Genomic DNA, 22,724 nt, shown 5'->3' with positions numbered 1-22,724 from the left:
ACTTAATTATAATTCTCATACCTCTTCCTCTTTATCTAGTTTATAATTTTTCAATTTTTATGAGGATATAATGGGAAAGATGATCTAGTGACTTACTAAAGTTTTAAAATATAAAACTAGAAGTTGTAAAGAAATTTCCTCATTTATCCAACTACTCACCCAGAGAGCCATCCACCCACACACCCATTCATCCACCCACTCGTCCCACCATTCATCCACATATCCACCCATCCACACAGCCATCCATCCATCTACCCACACATCCCTCCATCCACCGATACTTCCGTCTTTCCATCCATCAATACAAACATCCACCCAGCTATTTACTGTGAGTTCACTCTGTAAGACTAACTGGGCTGAAACTGGACATGGGGAAGAACATGAATATATTATGGCAAAACACACACACACACACACACACACACACACATATACACACACCAATGTCCACAGCTATCTACATAACAAAATGATCACTGAGAATGGAAAGCTGTCAAGACAGACTCATGCTCAGGAGCAACACACCCAGGAGAGTCAGGCAGGAGGTCTAACAAGCACTGATAGACCAACAGGAGGTCTCCATGGATGCCCTTGGAGCACAGGGAGAGAGAAGTCAAGATCTGGTCCCTACACTGTTTTCTAAGATTACAAGCAGTAGGCTCATCCTCTTAACTGTTCTAACACAGAAATTCCTTCTTACTGATGTCACTCTCCAGCATTACTGGGTCCTGTTGATAGGAATAAAGAAACAGAGAGCCCCTAACTCATTGCAAGCTGACAGACTAATGATGGGTATTTAAGATGCTCGGTGATAACTTGTTCCGACATCTTGTCAAATTTGCATTCAATGGAGTCAAATCTATAATCAAAGTTCTTCCTAACTCTTTGTTAATGTCACTACATTAATATCCATAAAATCTTAAGTTACAGGTTTACTAAAAATTTGTCATGGGGAAATCAAATATTAAATGATCTTATAATTTATAACAACAGAATCATACAAGTATATGGTGAACTTTACTACCTTCAGAAGCTTTGCATGGAGGAGCAAGGTATAGGCGGCTTCAGTGTAGTTATCACACTCCTTGTGCAGGTCACAGAGCTTGTACAAATACCTGAGATGATAAAACACAGGTATATTCGGAAAGCGTCACAAAATAATTTGTGTTGAGAACCGCAACAGCAAAATTCTACTTCAACAGTAAACCATCTCTATGCTTTCTTTTTACAAAGTTCACAATACATAATGCCTTGGACGCTTCTGGTACACAAAGCATTAAAAATCAACCAGAGTAATAAACAATAGATATATTTTTAAAAATTTAAGTATTCTCTTTTCAGGACAAAGCTGAAGATGGCCCAAGAAGGCACAATTGTGCTTCAAGCTTTCTCATTCTTGCTCATCTTTTCTAGACTTTTCTCCATACATTTGAAATGAGCTGACACAATGTTTCATTGCGATTTCTCACATGTCTATTGAGTCTGAATACACACACACAAAATCCATAAAAATACAAATCCATAAGAATAAAGAGCTCCAGTGATCACAGTGAATGTGATCAAAAGAATTCTTCTGCCATAAAGAAAAGGAGGCTTTTTAATACAAAGTAACCTACATTTGGATAAAAGAAACTGATTGTTTTCCCCAAAGTTTATTATATTCACATGTATTGCTTTTAAAGGAGAAAGTTAAAAAGTCTTAGAAACCAAAAGTTAGAAAATCATGACTTTGTTTAATCTTTATACAAATAGAGACTTAAAAAAAAAAAAGAGAGAGAGAAAGAAAACCATGCTGAATGTAACTAACCCATCATTAAACACTAATGCCGTGTGGATCATGTAATTACTCTGGTCTTCTAAGGGGTAATCTTGCTAAAATTTGACACGGCTACTAAAAGAGACCAATATGGAGAGGGTCCAATCATAGTCCAACATCCTAGAGAAAAAGGCAAGCGAAGCAGAAAATTCCAGCAGAAAATACAAAACTTGAGAATTTGGTATCCAGGTAAGAATAGACTGAAAATGTATAATATTGTCCTATTTCTGATGAAGTTAAAACTAGACTTCTCATTTGATCATATGGCTTTCTGTGAAACGCTAAAATCTGTAGTGGTGCCTTTTGCTATAAGGGTCAGTCAAGAGGAACAAAAACCCTTTGCAATAATTTGCTTCTGAGCTGACTATGTATGACCCCCTCCACCCCCAAATCTCCACATCAGCTTGGACACACTGCCCTAGGCTTGACAATACTTCCAGGATCTCCACCAAATTCAAACTCCAGCCTTCATGATTTTCTACAAGATAAACCCCTATGATTATAAAATACTTTTTAGCATGGATTTGACAGACAGCAATTATCATCAACAGGTCAAGGGTGTAGAGAAGCCTGACGCTCACGTACCGTATATACATTTCTTCCCTTTCAATCTCTTTGTAGAAATTCTGAAAGAAATCAAACCACAATACTATATTAAGAAACCAGTTCTATAAAAGGTATCACATGCACATTAAAAATTCACAATTCTTCAACTCGTGTTAAAGACAAACAGAAGCAACTCTTTGGATCTGAACCAAAAATCCATATAAAATGCAGAAATCACTTACATTGCTCTTCATTTTTTTTGGGTGGGGGTAAAAATTCTAATGAATAAGTTTTCTGCACTTTAAAAACTGTAGGATGTATATGCTAATTTCAAATTCCCATTTATCCCATTTATCCTTCTATCCTTCTATTCCCATTTATCGCACTACATTTCCCCTTTGGTAACCTTAAGTTTGTTTTCTATGTCTGTGAATCTATTTCTGTTTTGGAAATAAGTTCATTTCTATCATTTTTTCCCTGATTCCACATATAAATGGTATCATATGATATTTATCTTTCTCAATCTGATTTATTTCATTTAGTATAATCTCTAGGTCCATCCATGTTATTGCAAATTTTCATTTTTTATGGCTGAGTAATAGTCCATTGTGTATCTACACCACATCTAAATAGATAACCAATGAGGACCTACCGTATAGCATAGGGAACTATACTCAACATCTTGTAATAACTTACAATGGAAAAGAATCTATGCTGTACACCTGAAGCTAACACAACATTGTACATCAACTATATTTAAATAAAATAAAAAGAAAAAAATGCCTGGCAAAACATTTTTAAAAATTAAAAGATAAAAAAGCCATGATGGCTTAAATCTACTTCTGTCATTTGAACGTCACCTGTTTTCAGTTACAACAAAGCATTACCCAAAGACGCGATATCTTAACCATTCTTAACCACTATCATTTCATTAGAAGTGGGAGACAATTCGTTTGGGAATAAGCATCATCAATGTGATTTAGATCACACTGGGTCTGGCCTCACTCACCAAGAGCCATAAGAAGGCAACACAGTGTCGTAACTTGATTGGACACAATAGCCACAGATCATATGTACTCAAAGAGAAAGTCAGCTTAATTAAAGTTGAATGGAGTTAAAAATTCACTTCCGCAATGGCACTTGCCACGCACTCTGAGGGCTCAGGAGCCACATGGAGCCAGGGCCCCTGCGTAGTGTCGTGAGTGCACATAAGAGGGTCTCCATCACCAGGAAATTTCTACTGGAAAGTGCTGTTCTACACAGGCCTTCCAAAACACAGTAATAAAACCGGTTACTGCTTAATAAAACACCCTGTGTACAGCACTGTCAGACAGGAAGGCTAGTTAGCCGACTAGCGACAATGGGCGAATTCTACATGTGTGCTCGGTCACGTCCAATTCTTTGCCACCGTATGGACGGTAGCCCGGCAGGCTCCTCTGTCCAGGGTATTTTCCAGGCAAGAATACTGGAGTGGGTCACCATGCGCTCCTCCAGGGGATCATTCCCCATCCAGGGATTGAACCTGCATCTTCTGAGATTCCTGCATTGGAGACGGATTCTTTACCCATTTCACCACCAGGAAAGCCCTAATTCTACATATTGCAGGCTATTTTCAGATGAGCATAAACATTGCTCATAAACAGTTACATTTCTTTATGAGAAATCTCTACACTTTAAAATCTTTATTGTACATGAGGCCACCAGAAAGGTACGGAACAGTCACCTAACAAGGTCTAAGGCGTGGAAACGCCACTGCCACTTTCAGCGTGAAATTCAGCACCTGCACACGAAGTGAGCCCTCTAGAAGGGGGCCTGAGATAACTAGTGAATATCACTATCATAAACGCGTGCAATTATCCAGGAAGATGAAATAGCCTCTTTTATTTCATTAGTCAAAAAAAAGACATTGCTTCCACGATCGATCTGTCTGAAAAGAAATGCTAAATACATGCAGAGAGTAAGAGGGGGCGCATTTAGAGAGACGCACCAAGATTTCCACGTGTTGCAGCCTCTCAGCTGTGAGTGTCCCCTGGTTTCGGGTAATGAGCATATTTTTGGCTGACAACTGGGAGCCACGTAACAAAGGCAAGCTACATCAAAGGAGAAGGATGAGCTGTTCACTTCCAGCTCTGACTCGCCAGTGTTTACAAGCTACGATTTCACACCGCTCTCTTTTGCACTCCTATTTTTAATCCTTTCCGAAGCTTTTGATCATTCTCCTCTACAATTTCACAACAGGGATATCATGCGACTTTCACTCCTCCCCGAGATATGGAAATGTCTTTATTTCCTGCCTGCGCTGAGTTCCGTTCCCTGCCTAGGACTTCAAAACCTCCCTACACCCGAAGGATATTCATCTCAAATTCCAATTTCTATATAAAACTTTCGAGTTCCTTGTATAAAAATTCACACTGCTCAGCGGGGGCCCCACTTTTGGGTCCCCCAGCCCCGTGGTCCTCTCTCTACCCCAGCGCTGCTGGCTGTGTTTCTCCAAGCAACCCCATTGGGACAAGGCCCCCAACTCCAATCCAGCGCTATGCATTAATCTTTCAAAGCACATGCATTTCACTGCATTTCAGTTTTGTACTCCGTCATAACTGAGACACATCCTATGATAAGATTTTCAGATTTCTAGTTGGAAACACCTTAATTAACCTTATAAAGGGGCCACAAAGTACCTGACTTATGTTTGTAAATTAAGAATGATTTTACTACTCTCTGGTGCGGTTATGATAATTTCGTAGACGAGCCAGGGGACATACAACAAAATCATCTACCAGTAACTGAAAATTGCGTGATTATAAGGTGACGATGAAATTCTACTTCATTACAAATATGCATTTTGTCCAGTGGGAACTGTGATCCACTATGTATATAGACTTGCTTGTAGAAATTTGTCTATTTATATTGAGCTCAGTCACTTAGTCGTGTCCAACTCTTCTCAACTTCATGGACTGTAGCCCACCGGGTTCTTCTGTCCATGGGATTTTTCCAGGCAAGAATACTGGAGTGAGTTGCCACTTCCTTCTCCAGGGAATCTTCCCAACCCAGAGATCGAACCTATATTTCTTGCATCTCCTGCATTGACAGGTGGATTCTTTACCACTAGTACCACCTGGGAAGCCCCAAGAAACAGACTCAGACTTAGAGAATGAACCTGCGGGTGCCAGTGGGGAGGGGGAGGGGAATGGACAATAGGGAGTTTGGGATAAATAGGTACCCACTGCTATATTTAAAAGAGATAACCAACAAGGACCTACTGCATGGCATGGGGACTCTGCCCAATGTCATGTGGGGGCCTGGATGGGAGCGGAGTCTGGGGAGAATGGATACATGTATGTGTATGGCTGAGTCCCTTTGGTGTCCACCTGAAACTATCACGATGTTGTCAATCAGTTATGCTCCAACGCAAAATAAAAAGTTTAATTAAAAAAATAAAGGACTTAGGCTACTGGCCAGAATAACAGCCTCTGTCTCTTATTTTTATTTTATCTTTTTAAGTGATAGAAAGAATAGGATGTTAATAAGCCCACACAACTTAGAATGCCCCACCAACTCCATAAAAAAAGGATAATACCACTGGTTCTAATGGAAATTTGGCAATGGGCTTACATTTCTCTATTGATGAATATATTTTATGTTCTTTGGTTTTTAACCTTAGGATTTCAAGGGAATTTCTGCTTAGTAATCAGTTGGGTACATTTTATATTTTTCTAAACATATGTTTACACCTCCATATTCATCTAAAGATAGAAAGACTCTTGAGAGTCCCTTGGACTGCAAGGAGATCAAACCATTCAATTCTAAAGGAAATCAGTCCTGAATAGTCATTGCAAGGACTGATGCTGATGTTGAATCTCTAATACTCTGGGCACCTGATGTGAAGAACTGACTCATTGGAAAAGCCCCTGATGCTGGGTAAGATTGAAGGCGGGAGGAGAAGGAGACAACAGAGGATGAGATGGCTGGATGGCGTTCCTGACTCAATGGACATGAGTTTGAGCAAGCTCCAGGAGTTGGTGATGGACAGGGAAGCCTGGTGTGCTGCAGTCCATGGGGTCACAAAGAATCAGACATGCCTGAGTGACTGAACTGAACTGAGCTGAGAAAGACATATTTGCTTCTATGAAACTCTATTTGTTTCATAAGAAAAGTACCAAGATAAAGGTAAAAATGGACCAGGAGGTTAAAAATATATTTATAAGATTAAATGTAATCTTAGCAGTGAATATTATGAGACAGAACGTCTACCTGTAAAAATCTAGTTATGTTTCTCTGAAATCCAGAGATCTATTATATTTTTTAAATGAAAGAATCGTGATAGGTTGGAATCCATGTCATCCTCCCCAGGAAATGGTTAAGAACAGAACACTTGACTCTTCATGGGAAGATTCAGGATGTTTCAAGCGGAAGGAAGTGAAAAATATCAGACAGTCTCAGGACGAGAGAAGAACGCAGGCTACAATGTCAGGAGCTCTGAGCTCAGGTGTCCTCACAAACGCTTACTTTTCTGACCCTGACTCTGATTCTGGTAAAAGGCCCGAGCTCATCACCGTATCTCTGCTAGGTTCTGCATTCTGGTGCTCTCAAAAAAACTGTTCTTGAAACAAAGATTAATAGTAGTCAATCATCAAAGCTGGAAACCTCATCAACATAATAATAATTCTTCCTTCAGGACACAAAAGGGCCTCTCGGATCCCCTTAAAGATCAGAGGAAGCACTAGAAAAGGATGTCCATGGTAGGGAATGATTTTGAAAAGTTTTCTGTTTCTCTCGTGCAGAAAAATGCTGATTTCTATTTTGTGTTAACCACATTGGCATCATCAAAGTAAATTCTTTTGGACAGAGGAAAGAAGGCAGGAAGCTAAGAGCTGGGCTCATTTCTGAGCAAATGATCGAGGCCTTAATTGGGGCAGAGCTCACTGCCACCCCAGCGCAGTCAGGCTACAGATGGGTGGAGAGCAAACAGCCAGTGTGGGCCAGATCTCAAGGACGGAAGCCCACTTCCGACAGCGGTCCAAGACCCTTACGAAGCACATGCAAATGCAGTTAGATGTTTCCAGCTCACTGATCTTTCCTCGACCATGTCCAGTTTATTGATGAGACCAAAGGCATTCTTCATGCTGCAAGTGTTCTGGATTTCTCGCATTTTTCTCTTTGATTGTTTCTGAGAACTCCCATCTTTCTGCTTATATTACCTATTCTTCCCCTGTTGCTGTTGTTCAGTCGCTCAGTCATGTCCTACTCTTGATGACCCCATGGACTGCAGCACGCCAGACTTCCCTGTCCTTCACCATCTCCTGCAGTTTACTCAAACTCATGTCCATTGAGTTGGTGATGCCATCCAACCATCTGGTCCTCTGTCCACTCGGCCATCCTGACACGCTGGTCTCCCATAAAGTCTAGTCTTTCTATTAGTGCCCTTAACATGTTAATCATGACATACTAATTCCCAGTCTGATAATTCTAAAATCTTAAGTCCAAGTCCAGATCTGATGTTTTGATACTTCGAACTGTGTCTTTTGCCTCTAAGACACCTTGTAATTTTCTGTTGAAAGTGCTAGTTAAAAGGAGTCAGGTAGTGGCTCCAGCGGCAGTTTCTGCTCCAGGGAACTGCGATTCTCTGTATCCTCCTGTCTCTCCAGTTTGGGAGCAGGCATTTTCCCAGTGGATCTAAGATGATGACTCTAAGAAGAGTTGTTGATTTTCAGTCTGGCAGCTTTTCTTCTTGTAGTGAGGATGGGGGTAACCACTTCCAAGCTGCCTTACATACTGGACCAGAAACCTTAAGTCCCCCATGTTTAGATTTTCAAGGAAAAGAAAACTTGCTCTCAAAATGTGTATCACTGGCCAAAACAGATTGGCCTGCCCCAGAATGCAGGGCTGAGACTGCACAAGCTTTCAGCGGCCAGCTCTTGGTGGCAAACCTCAGATTCAATGTTGATACTCAAGTAGAAGGAAGGTAAAAAGTATTCCCTTTTGCTTAACTTTTTAGTCCAAACCCCTCTGGTGATTTTCAAGAATGAATGATGTGTCCTGCTCCTCTTGGCACAAAAATCCACTCCCATGAGCTCAAAGGGCCCACAAGTCCATACAAATGGGGAAAGTCAGGGCAGGGCTTCCACCTGCTGTCCAACGATCGGGCAGTGATGAGGACAATCCAGGGAAGTAAAGAGAAGAAACCAGGAGCAGTGTTTCCTGGCCTTCCTGCGTCGGGACAGGCAGGGGAAATTGATGAAAAGGCTTCCAGGGCTAGCAGTCTGTTTGTCTGGCTCCTTAAGGGAGAAACAGAGAAGGAAGATGCTGAGAGAGGCAGAGAACTCTGGAGCCAGACGTGGGGTCACGTGGCTCCTTAGGGCCATGAGGTTTGCCAACCACTCCCAGCTGCTGAGTTTGTTGTAAAGCTTCCTAAAAGCTCCTCGCCCTGTAGCCTTGCCTGATGCACCACGACTGTGTCAGGAACGGGGTGTCCTCAGAAGCTGGCCAAGTCCAGTGACTGCAGCTGTGCCAGAGGCCGATGGACGGGGGTGGTTGAGTTCACCTGAGCCTTCATGTGGCCACGCATGGGTTTCTTGTGGCTATGCCACAAATTGCCACCATCTTGGTGGCTTGACACAATAGCTCTGCGTCCTCTCACCATTTTGGAGGCTCAAGTGTGAAATCCACGTGTCAGCAGGGCCACGTAGCCTCCAAGAGAAGCATCCTTCCTGCCCCTTTCAGCTGTGGGGGCTCCAGGACCTCCTGGCTGTGGCAGCATCCTTGGCATCTCTGCTCCTACTTCACCTGGTCTTCCCCTTGGGGTCTCTGTCATCTCCTTTTCTCTCTCCTAAAGAACACCTGTCACTGGACTCACCCCCACCAGGGTAACCCAGTTGGTCTCATCTCAAGATCTTGAGCCACAACCGCTAGGAGCCTTTTTTCCAAATAGGGTCACGTTCACATTTCTGAGAATCAGGACGTGGACATCTCTTTTGGAGGCCACCATTCCCCCCACCACAGTTTACAAGGATCCTAGTAACAAACACATTTAGAGAGACTTCCCTGGTGGTCCAGGGGTTCAGAATCTGCCTTGCAATGCAGGGGACACAGGTTGGATGCCTTGTCTGGGAACTAAGATCCCACATGTGGCTGGGGCAACTAAACCCATGGGCCATAACAACTGAAGACCTCCCTTCCTGGAGCCCATGCTCCGCAACAATAGAGGCCCTCACACTGGAACTAGAGCAAGCCCACGTCCAGCAACGAAGAGCCCATGCACGGCAGCAAAGACCCAGCAGAGCCATCGATAAGTATTCAAAACAAAACACACCCAAACTCCCCACTTAGGATCTGTAATCAGTGAGGGCACTCCCTGGTTACAAGACAAGACAGATCTTCTTATCTTCTGAGCCAGGGGAAGAACAACTGTGCAGACATCCAGAGCAAAGACGGTAGCACAGACATGCTTATTGGGCAGACATGCTTAAAAAGCAGATCTGCAAACAGTCCTCCCTTCTTCATTCCCTGCAACAGACGAGGAAACAAGCGAAGGAAGCCACACACTGCCCTGCAAAGCCCTATGGCCAGCTGTCCCGAAGCTCTGAAATTCTTGGGTCATCTCCCAGCTTCCTGGACAGATGGGATATTTAAGCTCTCACTCACCAGCACGTTGACCGTGCAGCTCATGCGGTTTTCTTTGTTCTCATCGTGCATGATGGTTCTATAGTCCAGAAGTCTCTCCATCAGGCGCACGACAAGCTTTACGAAAGTCTCTCCCGTTTTGGCGAGGTATTTGTGTTTCCTGCAGTGCTCCAGGAGGCTGAAAAATAATTACACATACCTTGTTAATCACACTCAGAAAAAGAAACTGGACTGAGGCACAGTTTAAAATATGTCCATCATTAACACTTTTTAATTATTTCTGGGCTACAAAGTTCATTGTCGTCGAATTACAGTCTCTCTGTCTCCATTCTGACATAAATCCCACTGTTAATCAACACTTACATTTTATCAAATAACACTTTGTACTGCTCATCGCCTCTGCCTCCTTCCACTTCATGATCCAGCTTGGTGATGATCTCATTTTCAAACTGTAATTAAACAGAGGAAGTGTAAATAATCAGCATGGTGGCTACTTCATCTCATGACTTGAGCGTCAATAATACATAAATCGCCAACAGATCGTCATTGGAGAGTTGCCCTGCACCTTTGAAGCTTGATTTTGTTTAAGAGGTGCCCTTCTCGAACCCCTGGGGATTTCTGATGAGCCCCTGTCACAGGGGGAATCTTTCATTTCCCTCCCTGGTTGATGAAGGCTCAATGCATCTTCTGATCCCAGGAGTAGCACCAGAGAGAGAAAGAAAAGGAAATCGTAAGGGGAAAAGATATCAAGGAGCAACATAGAAAAAAGTCTCAAACTTCATCTTTATGAACAAGTAACAACTGAAATAGCTCCTCGGTTCCTGGAAAAGAACAGACGCTGTGTCACTTGGCAGCAGAGTTCTCTGCAATCTGAAAACAGGCAAAGGGCCACTTCCCTGCCATGCCTTAACGGATCCCAGTGATGTAGCTCATCCTGGATGACAAACAGGGTGAAAAACACGAGGGGTAATGCCTTTAAGTCAGACCAGCAGACACCTTAAGAAGGTCCCTCCTTGGCCTCTCTTTGAATCCCCCAAAGCTTCTGATTGGATTTCCAGCATATTATGGTGGGAAAGGACCCTCAGGATTGATGGTCTGTCTGTCTCTTTCTTTCAGGACAACTCTAAATTCTGGGGAGGAGCGAATCTCCAAAATGCTTTCACAGAACTCATGGACTCCGTGGCTGATCAGGCTGGAAACAACTCCTGTAATAAGGATGGATGTGCCCACCCTCCTCAACCCTCGCGGCCCCGTCCCCGTCCCTGCCACAATTCAGAGCCACCTGAATATGGGGATTCCGGCCAGGTGAGGGTCCCTGCAGTTACTCATGGATGTGGGACAGGCAGGAAGGAGAGGCTGTGAGAGCTTTGGTTCCTGAGATGAGGCACCCATGCTGCACCCAAAGGAAACAAGGGCTGAATTCAGGGTTCACAAAGCAAGCAGACCTGGCAGGTATGCGAGGGTCTCTGAGACCCTCCTTTTAAACAACTGTATTGAAGTAGAGCTGATTTTCAATGCTGTGCAAATTTCTGCTGAGCAAGGGGACTCAGTTATACAAGTATATATTCCTTTTCACCTTCTTTTCCTGGTTTATTATAGAAGACTGAACACAGTTCCCCGTGCTTGTTGTGTATCCATGCTATATATACCAGTTTGCATCTGCTAACCCCAGACTCCCTCCATCTCTCCCCATTCCCCTCCCGCTTGGCAGCCACAAGCCTGTTCTCTTGGTTTGTGAATCTGTTTGTGTTTTGTAGGTAAGTTCATTCGTGTCATATTTTAGATTCCACATATCAGTGATGTCATATGATATTTATCTCTCTCTTTCTGATTTACTCCACTTAGTATGATCACCTCTAGTGGAATCCCCTTAAAATATACACTCAGACATTGCTTCCCCAGGCAACTAGCCCCCACTGTTATTGGGATTCCATAAGAATTTAAGCTGCATGAGAAGACTTTTCTGCTCTATTGGTCTCTGCTGTATTCCCAACCCCTAGGATAACACCTGGCATGGATGCTCTAATGGGATGAATATGCTGTGTACATATAAATTATTGCATAGAGTCGGTGTTAAATTGGAGCTGGGGAGGACTTAATAGGGCCCCCAAGGAGCGGGCCAGTAGGTTGCTAAGATACCACCTTGGCCACACAAGCCAAGTGGTGAACACACTCATTGCAGTGCTTGTAACTGGTGCATCCAACACTGTCTACTGTGCTGCGGACCTGGGGCCCCACTGCTGCAGTGATACCTGCAGTGATGCCCCTGTGAAGCAGAAGGCAAGGGGGCTGGGGAGACCCAAGGAGCAGCCTCAAAGCACGACCTTGATCGGGACATGCTGCCTGAAGTCACAATTTTATCATGCCATGGATGAAACAAAGGCTTAAAACAGGACTGGAGAGAAGTATTGATTCTTGCTTGACATCAAGGACTTAGCAACATCACAAAAACTTGGACTTCAGTAAATCCCTGCAATTCTCTTCTTGATCTGCTCCATTGTCTCCTCCCCCCCAGTAAACACCCTCTTTGATTCTGTTGGGCTTAAGAAGTTCAGAGATTTTAGGAACAGAGAAAAAAAGATGGTTCTTTCTACTGAAGAAGAGAGAATGAGTTGCATTTTTTTGGTTCACCTGAGGTCTCAGGAGAATGACTTTTACTATATAATAACAACTTGGATACTAACCCACTATTACTCTTCTCTTTACAGGAAAAAAAAAACCTCTGCAAAAGGTGGTTCTTTCTGGAGACTAGCACAAGAGAAATGGCTTGCTACTGGACCAAAAGTTTGCATTTCAAGGCAGCCCCATCTTCCATGATGGCACCATGATGGGGATGCCAACGATTAAGTGGTGAGTGCTAATTCTTCAGAAGAAGCCATCGTGAGGTAAAATAAGTCTAAATTTAATTAAAACACATGATTTGATTCCACACATGTTTAATGAGCATACAACAAAGAAGGCTTAGAGAGTGAAGAAAAGCATACCTTATCCTAACACAGGCAAACACATATCGGCATTTCAAATTGCTCATCACTAGTTAATCAGAAGGTATTTGAAGTTAGAGTCTCCTTTCTGGAAATGGCATGTTTTCTCTGCTTCTCCACAAACCTCGCTGCCACAAAACAAGGGCAACAGAGGAAGCTCCATCTCCCTAAGTAGGCTGCTTATCAAATTTTGACTGATGAATTCAATGTTTTCTAAAAAGAGTGGATGAATGATAAGCAAATCAGAAGAACACAGCTGATTCTAATTTCACTAACCTCAAGTCTAAACTCTGTAATTTGCACAAACACTGGAGACCCTGTTCCTTTTATCAGCGAGGATTCAATTCCACAGATCTGCAGCTTAGCCTCAAATTCCAGGGCCTTCATCAATTTTCACCGAATATACTAGCATCCATTCGCTCCTGTGCTGTGGACTGTTATCATCATCAGGATTAAATGATCCTGTCCAAATAAACTGGAGAAAGTACGTTTGCTGAAAGAGCAGGGCTGGTTTTCTAAAAATCATGTTTATTATCTTACTTGTAAAGGCATGCTGTCTGGTAATTTCAAACGGGATTCTCTATGCTTGGGATAAAATTAGCAAGGGTTTACTGTGTTGCTCGGAAGGTCACAGAGGCTCACTCATGTGATAAGCAAAATCATTATATTATCCCCTCTTTTCTGAAATGCTAATATCGCTACAGAAATATCCACAGGGTGTTCAACTTAAAATATTGAACAGAGCGTCTCTAAGCACCCGATACCGTGGCCCTACGAGAATATGAAACGTAAGAGGCCACGTACAAACATCAGGCTTTTCAGAGGGTTGCTGTTAAGTTGAACACAGTGGAGGCTGAAGGGAGCTACGCTTGGAGGAGTAGTGTATGATATTAACATCGACTCAAGTAACTTAGAAAGAACCATTGCTTTCAGTGCTCAGTGCCAACATGAACCGTGAGTTGCTGGCTCTAACTTAAGAGATCATAGAATGAAAGGTCTCAGGACAGGATAATCTAAAAGCCAGCTCTCCTTGGTTTGGGATGCATCATGGCTGTTGGGGGTTAGACCTACCATTCTTGCTATGCTGCATTTATAAATGTATAAAACCAGGCTTGCATTCTCCAGGTACCCAGGGACACATTTATAGAAGAGATCTGTAGTTATGAAGAGCAAGGCAGGACCAGGATAGAAGGCTGGAACCGGTAACTCACCACATAGGTCAATAGCCGAGAGAAAGGTGAGCTCTAAGACCGCGGAAAGCGAAGCACATTAGCAAAACGTTCTTTAACCCTTCAAGAAAACCTGAGTGTAGGCAAGTGTCTTCTTACCGCATGCTGCTTTATTGCGCTTTGCAGATACTGCATTTTCACTGACTGAAGGTTTGTGCCTTGAGCATGTCTCTCCGTGCCATTGATCGAATAGCATTTGCTCACTTCTCTGCGTCACATTTTGGTAATTCTTGCAATATTCCAAACCCTCCACCAGACTTTAAGACTCACTGAAGGCTCAGATGATGGTTAGCATTTTTTAGCAATAAAATATTTTTTTTACTTTTTTAGCAATAAATTGGTTTTAATTAAGGTATGATCATTGCTTTTTTAGATATAATGCCATTGCACATTTAAGAGACTGCCGTATAGTGCAAACGCAACTTTTATATGAACTAGGAAACCAAAAAATTCATGCGATTCACTTTGTTGAGATTTCCCTTCATCATGGTGGTCTGGAACCAAACCCACAATATCTCCTGGGCCTGCCTGTCTGGCTGCACTTTGTCCTAAGTTGTGTTTTTTAGAGCAAAGCATCTCACTAGATCCTGGAGGTATGACCAAGGTTTTAGACCATCCCCTGGCGTTAGAGAGCTCCAGAAATTAGACTCTCTTTCGTTCTGTGCCCCCAGATGGAACTGTCTAAGCCAACAGCATTGCAGAACCACGCCCTTCTCTAAGCCAACAGCATTGCAGAACCACGCCCTTCTCTTTAGCATGACTAGAAGGCTGGGGTAGGGTGGGTGAAAGTCAATTAACTGTGGATCACACAGCCAAGAGGAAGGCACAGGCTTAGCAGAGAGCGCCCTGGTCTCCCACACCCTTGGGGCTCCGTGCTTACAGGTTGACACATGAAAAGTAACTGACGCCCCCCCAAATCTATCACTCAGCCTTCAATCCTTGTGCTCAGACACACCACTATTTTGACGTATGTTCCATTCCCCTGGCCTAACCGCTCTGTAAACTTAATTACACACTTAATTAGTCTCTGGCACTCCATAGCCCACGTCCTATCAATAAAGTCCCCACATCCCTTAGGTCTAACAAGCAGGCAGCTCAGTGACCTGGAAGCTTCTATGAAACACCCAGGAACCTATAGTCAAGGCCCAGACCTGCAGCAGCCTGGCAGGGGACTGTCTGCTGCGTGGCTACACCTGGCGACACCTCGGACAGATGCAGCTGTGCCCCTCTGCTCCACAGCACAGGCCAGGGACTGCCTCTGGGGCTGTCTTCATTGACAGTGAACCCCAGAAGCAAGCCTGCACATAAGTCCTGTGGGTTAAAGGGGATTATGGGAGTCTAGGCAGATCTTTCAGAGAAGGCAATGGCACCCCACTCCAGTACTCTTGCCTGGAAAATCCCATGGGCGGAGGAACCTGGTAGGCTGCAGTCCATGGGGTTGCAAAGAGTCGGAGACGACTGAGCGACTTCACTTTCACTTTCCACTTTCATGCTTTGGAGAAAGAAATGGCAACCCACTTCCAGTGTTCTTGCCTGGAGAATCCCAGGGACGGGGGAGCCTGGTGGGCTGCCATCTATGGGGTCACACAGAGTTGGACACGACTGAAGCGACTTAGCAGCAGCAGCAGCAGCAGCAGGCAGATCTTTGGGCTTCCCAGGTGGTGCTAGTGGTAAAGAACCTGCCTGCCAAGGCAGGAGATGTAAGAGACGTGGGTTTGATCCCTGGGTTGGGAAGATCCCCTGGAGTAGGAAATAGTAACCCACTCCAATATTCTTGCCTGGAGAATCCCAGGGACAGAGAAGCCTGGTGGGTTGCGGTCTATGGGGTCGCACAGGGTCGGACACGACTGATGTGACTTAGCAGCAGTAGCAGCCAGTATTCTCACCTGGGGAATCCAATGGACAGAAAAGCCTGGTGGGCTACAGTCCAGGGTTCACAAAGAGTCAGATAAGACCAAAGCGACTTACTATGCACACACTCAGGCATCTCTTTGCTGGAAAGCTTTTATAATATTAATATGATTCAGGGTCATCAGAACTCTCAGAGTCCAGGGTGTTAGTTTCCACGACCTCTTGGACCACTTTTGAGTCTGGGGTTCAGTGAAATGAAAGCCTAATTTGGGGGCCATATTTCCCCTTTAAGCATCCAAAACAACAGAATCAAGTATTATTTTTTAAATGAAAGCAAGAATAAAGCAATCAACAAAATCCCAATGAACTGAAGAATAAACAAAAAATCTCCACCAAACATATTCACATTCATATTACAGTGCAAACTACACTGGCTTTGCCACCAAGAGGCAGAAGCTGCCAGCACCCACTTGGTTATTCAATTATTTGCTTAAGGTAACCAGCCCGGGCAGCAAGAAGAGATTATTCAAACAGGAATTTGCAACATTTAGGACACAAAGATTACTCATGCTATAATGTTTTACAACTAAATAGGAATTTCTGGAAGTCTTGGAGCATTTTGCTGACCCTCAGGAAGAGAACAGAAAATAGCTCTGTGACCGAAAACACTATTTTGCTGTGGAATCTTTTCCATCCCCTTTTTATTAATGGTTGAGAGCCCACATGGCCATTTGCTACAATTCTTAACTGTTCTGTATTTTCCAAAGATAGAAGGAATGGAATTCTTCAAAAAAAAAAAAAAAAAAGTGCCAAGGGAGAATTTAAAAGGTATGCTTTTCTTCTGAATCAAAATCTAGTGAGGCTGAGGCTCAGAATGTAGTCATTTTGGGGGGCAGGGTCTGGTGGCTCAGACAGTAAAGAATCTGCCTGTAATGTGAGAGACCTGGGTTCAATCCCTGGGTTGGGAAGATCCCCTGGAGAAAGAAATGGCAAGCCACTCCTGAATTCTTGCCTGGAGAATCCCATGGACAGAGGAGTCTGGTGGGCTACAGTCCATGGGGTCCCAAAGAGTTGGACACGACTGAGCGACTAACACTTTCACTTTCACACTTTTTCTCAGGGAGATAGGGGAGAGGTTAGTTAAGGCTCATCTTTGCAACCCCAGACTGTAGCCCGCCAGGCTCCTCTGTCCATGGGATTCTTCAGGCATGAATACTGGAGTGGGTTGCCATTTCCTCCTTCAGGGAATCTTCCTGACCCAGGGATTGAACCTGTGTCTCTCACATCTCCTGAATTGGCAGGCGGGTTCTTTACTACGAGCGCCATGTTTGTTTTGTTTACTACAAAACAAAACTACACAGATCACTGTGATTTTGAAGGCCAGGATCTGGAGAATATATATCCATTTCTCACCCACAGGCAACGATTTTGAATGTGTCCAGCCTGTAGTATAAGAAGTGGACAGTATTGCAAATTTAAGTAAAGCTGTTACTACGAAGTCGGTTGCCATGCCCTCCTCCAAGGGATCTTCCTGACCCAGGGATCAAACCCATGTCTCCTGCATTGCTGGCAGATTCTTTACCCCTGAGCCACCAGGAAAGCCTGCCTGCTGACATGAAGCAGATTATTTTCTAGGTGGGAAGGATTTCTAGAATGCAAGGCCACTTGGTACATATGTGAGCCTCCTAGTTCAGATGCTCCTGTCTTGTCCAAGCTCTTCCACGACGGATCAGATCACGTGTACCTGTTAGGACCTGCCCAGAGCCAATGGTATCAAGGTCAGGAATTGCCTGCAGCCATTGAAAGAGGGTCCCAGGCTACCAGGAGGGTATGTGAACCCATAACTCCAGGCCACCCTATCCCACCTCCATGCCAGACCCCCCAGTGCACGGACATTGGGGAGACAGGATGAGCAACACCAAGGACACAGAAAAGGGGATACTTATTTTGAAAGAAGATTCATGCTCCTTCTTGCAGAAATGGAGACAAGGAAGAAGCAGACTCTTGGGGAACTGTATGTATTAGAACATTCTAATGAAATGCCTTCCACTACCGCTGGAGACCAGGAGCAACAGCCCTGGGGAACTTTTAAAAAAAACCAACGTGTAAGCCATGTTTTTGAAATTCCAGTGATGGTGTGAGGCAGTTTAAACTTGAGTGAAATGGCAGGTATTTCTTCTGAATGCAGCAGGTTGCTTCTCCACTGCCACTGTGAGAGTGTGAAACAACTCTTTACAGCCCCATTCTGAAAGCTACAGCAACCTCTCAAAAAAGAGGCTCCGTCATATGTTCAAAACAGTAAAGTTTTGTAAAGATGAAAACCCTTCATGCCTTCCCCTCACTCCATTTGGTTTGCACATCTGCTATGAACGCAGAGCCAATTTAAGCCTTGTTGATGTGACTAATAAGGTTAGATAATTGAATTGGTGGCAGATTAGACAGCAGTCGGCCAGCCCTGTCCTAGAAGCTCCCTGGATGGGGGAGGGGCGGGGAGCAGGGGAGGGCAGCCATGCCCTGCTGTTCAGAGCACGTGTCAGCTACACATATTCGCCAAGGTCACCGACAAGGAAGAGAGGGCACGCCCTGTGCTTCAGGAGAGGGGCCGCTGCAGGACAAGAGCTGAACCGAGAACAGAGAGGAGTCTGAAAAGATACGGCGAGTGGAGAGACAGACTCTGTGGTCCAGGAGAGCCTGGAATGGGGGGCGAGGGGAGCTGATGGACCCTGCGGCTGAGACAGAGGAAGAACCAGAAGCCATCGCAACCCACCAGCGAGGCCAAGAGAGCAAGCCAAGGCCAGGCCGGTGGAATGGGACCCATGAACCAGATGACAAGGAGCCTGGCAGGAACGAGGGCCCTGGGGAAGCAGCAGATTTGGGAAGGATGATATGCCCTGGGGCATCCACACGCCATAACCCCCAGGGAGGCTGAGATAGGTCAGTAGAAAATCAGCTGTCCCAATGGAAAAGGAAATTGATCATTTCCCAATTCACAAGACCAGATTACTTTAGCAAAGAGATTTTTTTTTTCACTAGTTTTTTTTTTTTTTCCCCCCTGATTTTACTTTCAGGGTGTCTTATCACCTGTCCGTGAAGGTACAAACAGAGGATAATATAAAATGAACAAATGGCTAAGGATCCTTGACCAAAAATGTATGGCCTTGGGCATGCGGCTCTGAGTTCCCTGACAGGGACGGAGCCTGCGCCTGCTGAAGTGGAGGCATGAAGTCTGGACCACCAGGAAAGCCCCTACATACACCTTCAGGAAGTTCATCTGTCTCACTGCACAGGTAAAAACACCAAGGCACACACTTAGAAGAAGAAAGGCAAAGACTTGAGACTTAAAAATGAGGTAACTCAGCACGAAGCAGCAACAGTAAGGTCTGATCAAACCCTCTACTGCACCTTTGAAGGAGGGTGAAAGAGAGTTTTACCCAGTTTTAATGTGTAAGTAAATCCAGATAAAAGTAACTGAAAGCTAAAACCAAAGAACAATGCTCCGTAAAGCTGAGAGCAGTCCTCCTTAAGAACAACAGGCTTCCTCCACAACGAAAGCCTAGGACTCTTCTCTCTTAAGATGTAGGGAAGTGTTTTCCATATTCGCCACATGTAACTGCAGAACCATCTATGAGTCCTTCTCGAGAGGACACACCATAGCACCTTGAGGAAGTGGCTTGTGTCCAAGCCACTTACCGCGCACCCATGTCCTTACCATCTGGAAGCTTCGGGTGGAGTGGAATTCACACTGCATCATGTCGAAGAAGATGGGGATGGTGGCTTTGCGAAGCTCTGTCTCTGGAATCAGCGTCATTTCCAATATGGGACCAACCATCTCTGGAATGAACTTGATCTTGTGTTGACCTTGAATAAAGAAATGCATTATTCAACAATTTTTTTTTTTTTAAAAAAGGACTCTGAAATGGGCTTCAGTGGACAAAACAAAATTACACAGATCACTAGGATTTTGAAGGCTAGGATCTGGAGAATATATATCCATTTCTCACCCACAGGCAACGATTTTGAATGTGTCCAGCCTGTAGTATAAGAAGTGGACAGTATTGCAAATTTAAGTAAAGCTGTTAAAAAAATCCATCTAGTACAGGGCCTGCAGTCATGCTTTGTCTGTTACAGACAATAAACGCCATTTCACAAATAGACAGTCACATCACACACATAAGAGCCGTGAGCTGCCAGTGGGTACCCAGATTTGGAAAGAGCAGGGCTGGGAGATGGGACACTGGGCATCTCACTTTGTAGATAATGAACAAGAGTTGATAAAGTGAAGGCAGATAGGGCAGATGGTCTCTTGGGCCCTCTCTGTCTGCAACATCATTTGAAAAACAGTTTACTATTTGGAACCTCTGTAAATAATGTTGAGTGATTTCTGTAACCTTCTGAACGACTGCAATCAAAGAAAGCAATGCCAGACCTCAGAATATGAAGCTGTGGAAGCAGAGAGCACTTGGGTTTTTTTTTTTTGACTAACGATGTGATCGAAAATGCTTGTTTACTTATTTTTAATATTTATTTATTTGGTTCCGTTGGGTCTTAGTGGAGGCAGGTGGGGTCTTCATCGCGTCATGAGGGCTCTTTCGTTGCAGCTGCGATGCCCAGGTTCAGCAGTTGAGCATGCAGGCTTAATTGCCCCATGGCATGTGGGATCTTAGTTTCCTGATCAGGGATCAAACTTGTGTCCCCTGCATTGGAAGGTGGATTCTTAACCACTAGACTGCAAGGGAAGTCCCCAAAAATGCTTATTTAAATAACTCCTTTATCTTATATCTCACCTATCTTGTCCAGATATAATTTTTTTAAGCATTAGATTATAATATTCATTATGACTCACAGGGCAATAGTATTTGCTTAAAAACAACTTTTGAGAAGCCTTCTCAAATACTATTGCCCATGACTGATAACGAATGTTACAGTGTTAGCTGACATTTACTAAGTACGACTACAAGACAAGCCTCATGGAAAGAGCCTCACTGATTCTCAGCATCATTTTGTGAGATGGCAGCCACGCCTCCTTCAATTTTAAAAACTGAACTTTAAAAAAAATTTAATAGACCTTATATTTGATAGCAAAACTGAGCAGAAGGTACCAAGATTTCTCCTACATTCCCACCTCATTAGCACCACCCTCTCCCAGGGTGGGGGCCATCCTGAACTCTGTTTTACAGACAAAGAGACTGCAGACTTCCCTAAACCGGCATGCTGTCCACTGGAAATAGCGAGGCAGGATGGGAACCCGGGTCTGGGATTCTGAAGCCTCGGCCGTGTCCCCCATTCCCTGCCTGCTTGTCACGGCATCTTTCCAGGGGAGTGGCACTCGCCGACCCTCCGTTAAAGAAAGGATGCTGGCTGTCCACAGCGCTCCCTTATCTGTCTGCTCTAACAATTACCCAGGCGCTGGGAGCTCCCTAGCGATCCAGTGGTTACAATGGCTTACACTGCTGTGGTCCTGGGTTCAACCCCTGGCCCAGGAACTAAGACTTGGCTGAACAGCCAAACAAAACAGACACACACAGCTGAAGCGGACAGGGGCCTGTCATTTTCTCTAGCATTCCTGGAGTAACATGCTTCCAAAATGTGTCCCTCAGAAAGTAGACACTGGCTTCTTTCAGGTTCCAAACCTGTTTATTTTTCTTTTCTATTTCAATTACTTTTTTGGAAATGTTGGTATCATACCTTTCGAGGGCTCTGCTTTCGACTGCTAACTCAAAAATCTCAGTTTTTATTTTTTTTCTTTTTTTTTTGCTGCCATTTTGCCTCCCCCGGGCAGTGGCTCCTAAACCTTGCTGGACCTAAACTCCTGAGGGCTGGAGTGACGAGGGTGAGCTTCCAGAGAACCTGCAGTGATAAGAAGCCAGCAGAGGGAAGGAGCTGGGAGACCCTCTTCCTCCCCACACATGCCTGGAAAGAAGATTCTGGAAACCTCATTTCCAAAAAAAGGGGGTGTTGGCCTTATGTGAAATGACATAATTAAATTTAGAGGCATGGTTATCCAGTAAGAGGTCTTTTAAGATTCCTGCCTTCTTATCTTTAATTTCAGAATTTCTGATTTATTTTTATTTCACTCCATTATAATTTATATCATTTCTTTCCAACATATAATAGAAGAATGCATAAGAGTTAAATGCTTGAATGAATTATTTGCAACATTATGTTATTAAGACTTGTAATTTACCCAGAGTTAATCAATATTACTAATATTTTTACATAATCTGGAAATGGAATGGATACAATAAATAATTTAGCTTTCCTTAGAACTCAGCTAATACAGATTTCAGAAAAGAGAACCATTAAATGAATTTGGCTATTATAAATGAAGACCCTTAACAAAACATATAATCCTCATAAGTGGCCTAAATGAAATGTATTCTGAAATTTGTACTGAGTGGACATACACACAAAACGTGACATTCAACAAGGAATCTGAATACTACTAAAATCTTATTAAAAAAATCTTGTTAACCTCTACTAAATAAATAATACTTTGACTAAAGCTCTAATATAAAGTGATTTTCATCACTTCCCCCAAAGCTTATTGTTTCTGAAAGGCATGTAACTGAGGCAAAGCATTCTCTCAAAAATGCTATTATATTCTGTCTCTCAGGTGTCATTTCTCTTGTATTAGGTCTAAAAAAATGCCAGAGCTAGTTTCAGAAAACAGATGCTGGT

At 43.7% G+C, this 22,724-nt stretch overlaps 1 protein-coding gene across 2 annotated transcripts in view; it reads right to left on the bottom strand.

Moving 5' to 3' along the window:
* The window catches only part of DOCK1 (dedicator of cytokinesis 1), a 559,970-nt gene that overhangs the window by 68,416 nt on the left and 468,830 nt on the right, over nt 1–22,724 (bottom strand). For both annotated transcript variants that reach the window (XM_025273840.3, XM_025273841.3), the window contains exons 33-37: nt 19,756–19,904; nt 10,346–10,431; nt 10,004–10,160; nt 2,402–2,442; nt 1,025–1,115 (exon numbers count right to left, since the gene is read on the bottom strand). In XM_025273840.3, the coding sequence (XP_025129625.1) occupies nt 1,025–1,115; nt 2,402–2,442; nt 10,004–10,160; nt 10,346–10,431; nt 19,756–19,904 (524 nt within the window). The remainder of the gene's footprint in view (nt 1–1,024; nt 1,116–2,401; nt 2,443–10,003; nt 10,161–10,345; nt 10,432–19,755; nt 19,905–22,724) is intronic.

Source organism: Bubalus bubalis, chromosome 23, assembly GCF_019923935.1.
Source record: "Bubalus bubalis isolate 160015118507 breed Murrah chromosome 23, NDDB_SH_1, whole genome shotgun sequence".
Classification (NCBI taxonomy): Eukaryota; Metazoa; Chordata; class Mammalia; order Artiodactyla; family Bovidae; genus Bubalus; species Bubalus bubalis.
Note: the sequence above shows the minus strand (reverse complement) of the source record. Positions and strands in the feature narration are given on the sequence as shown.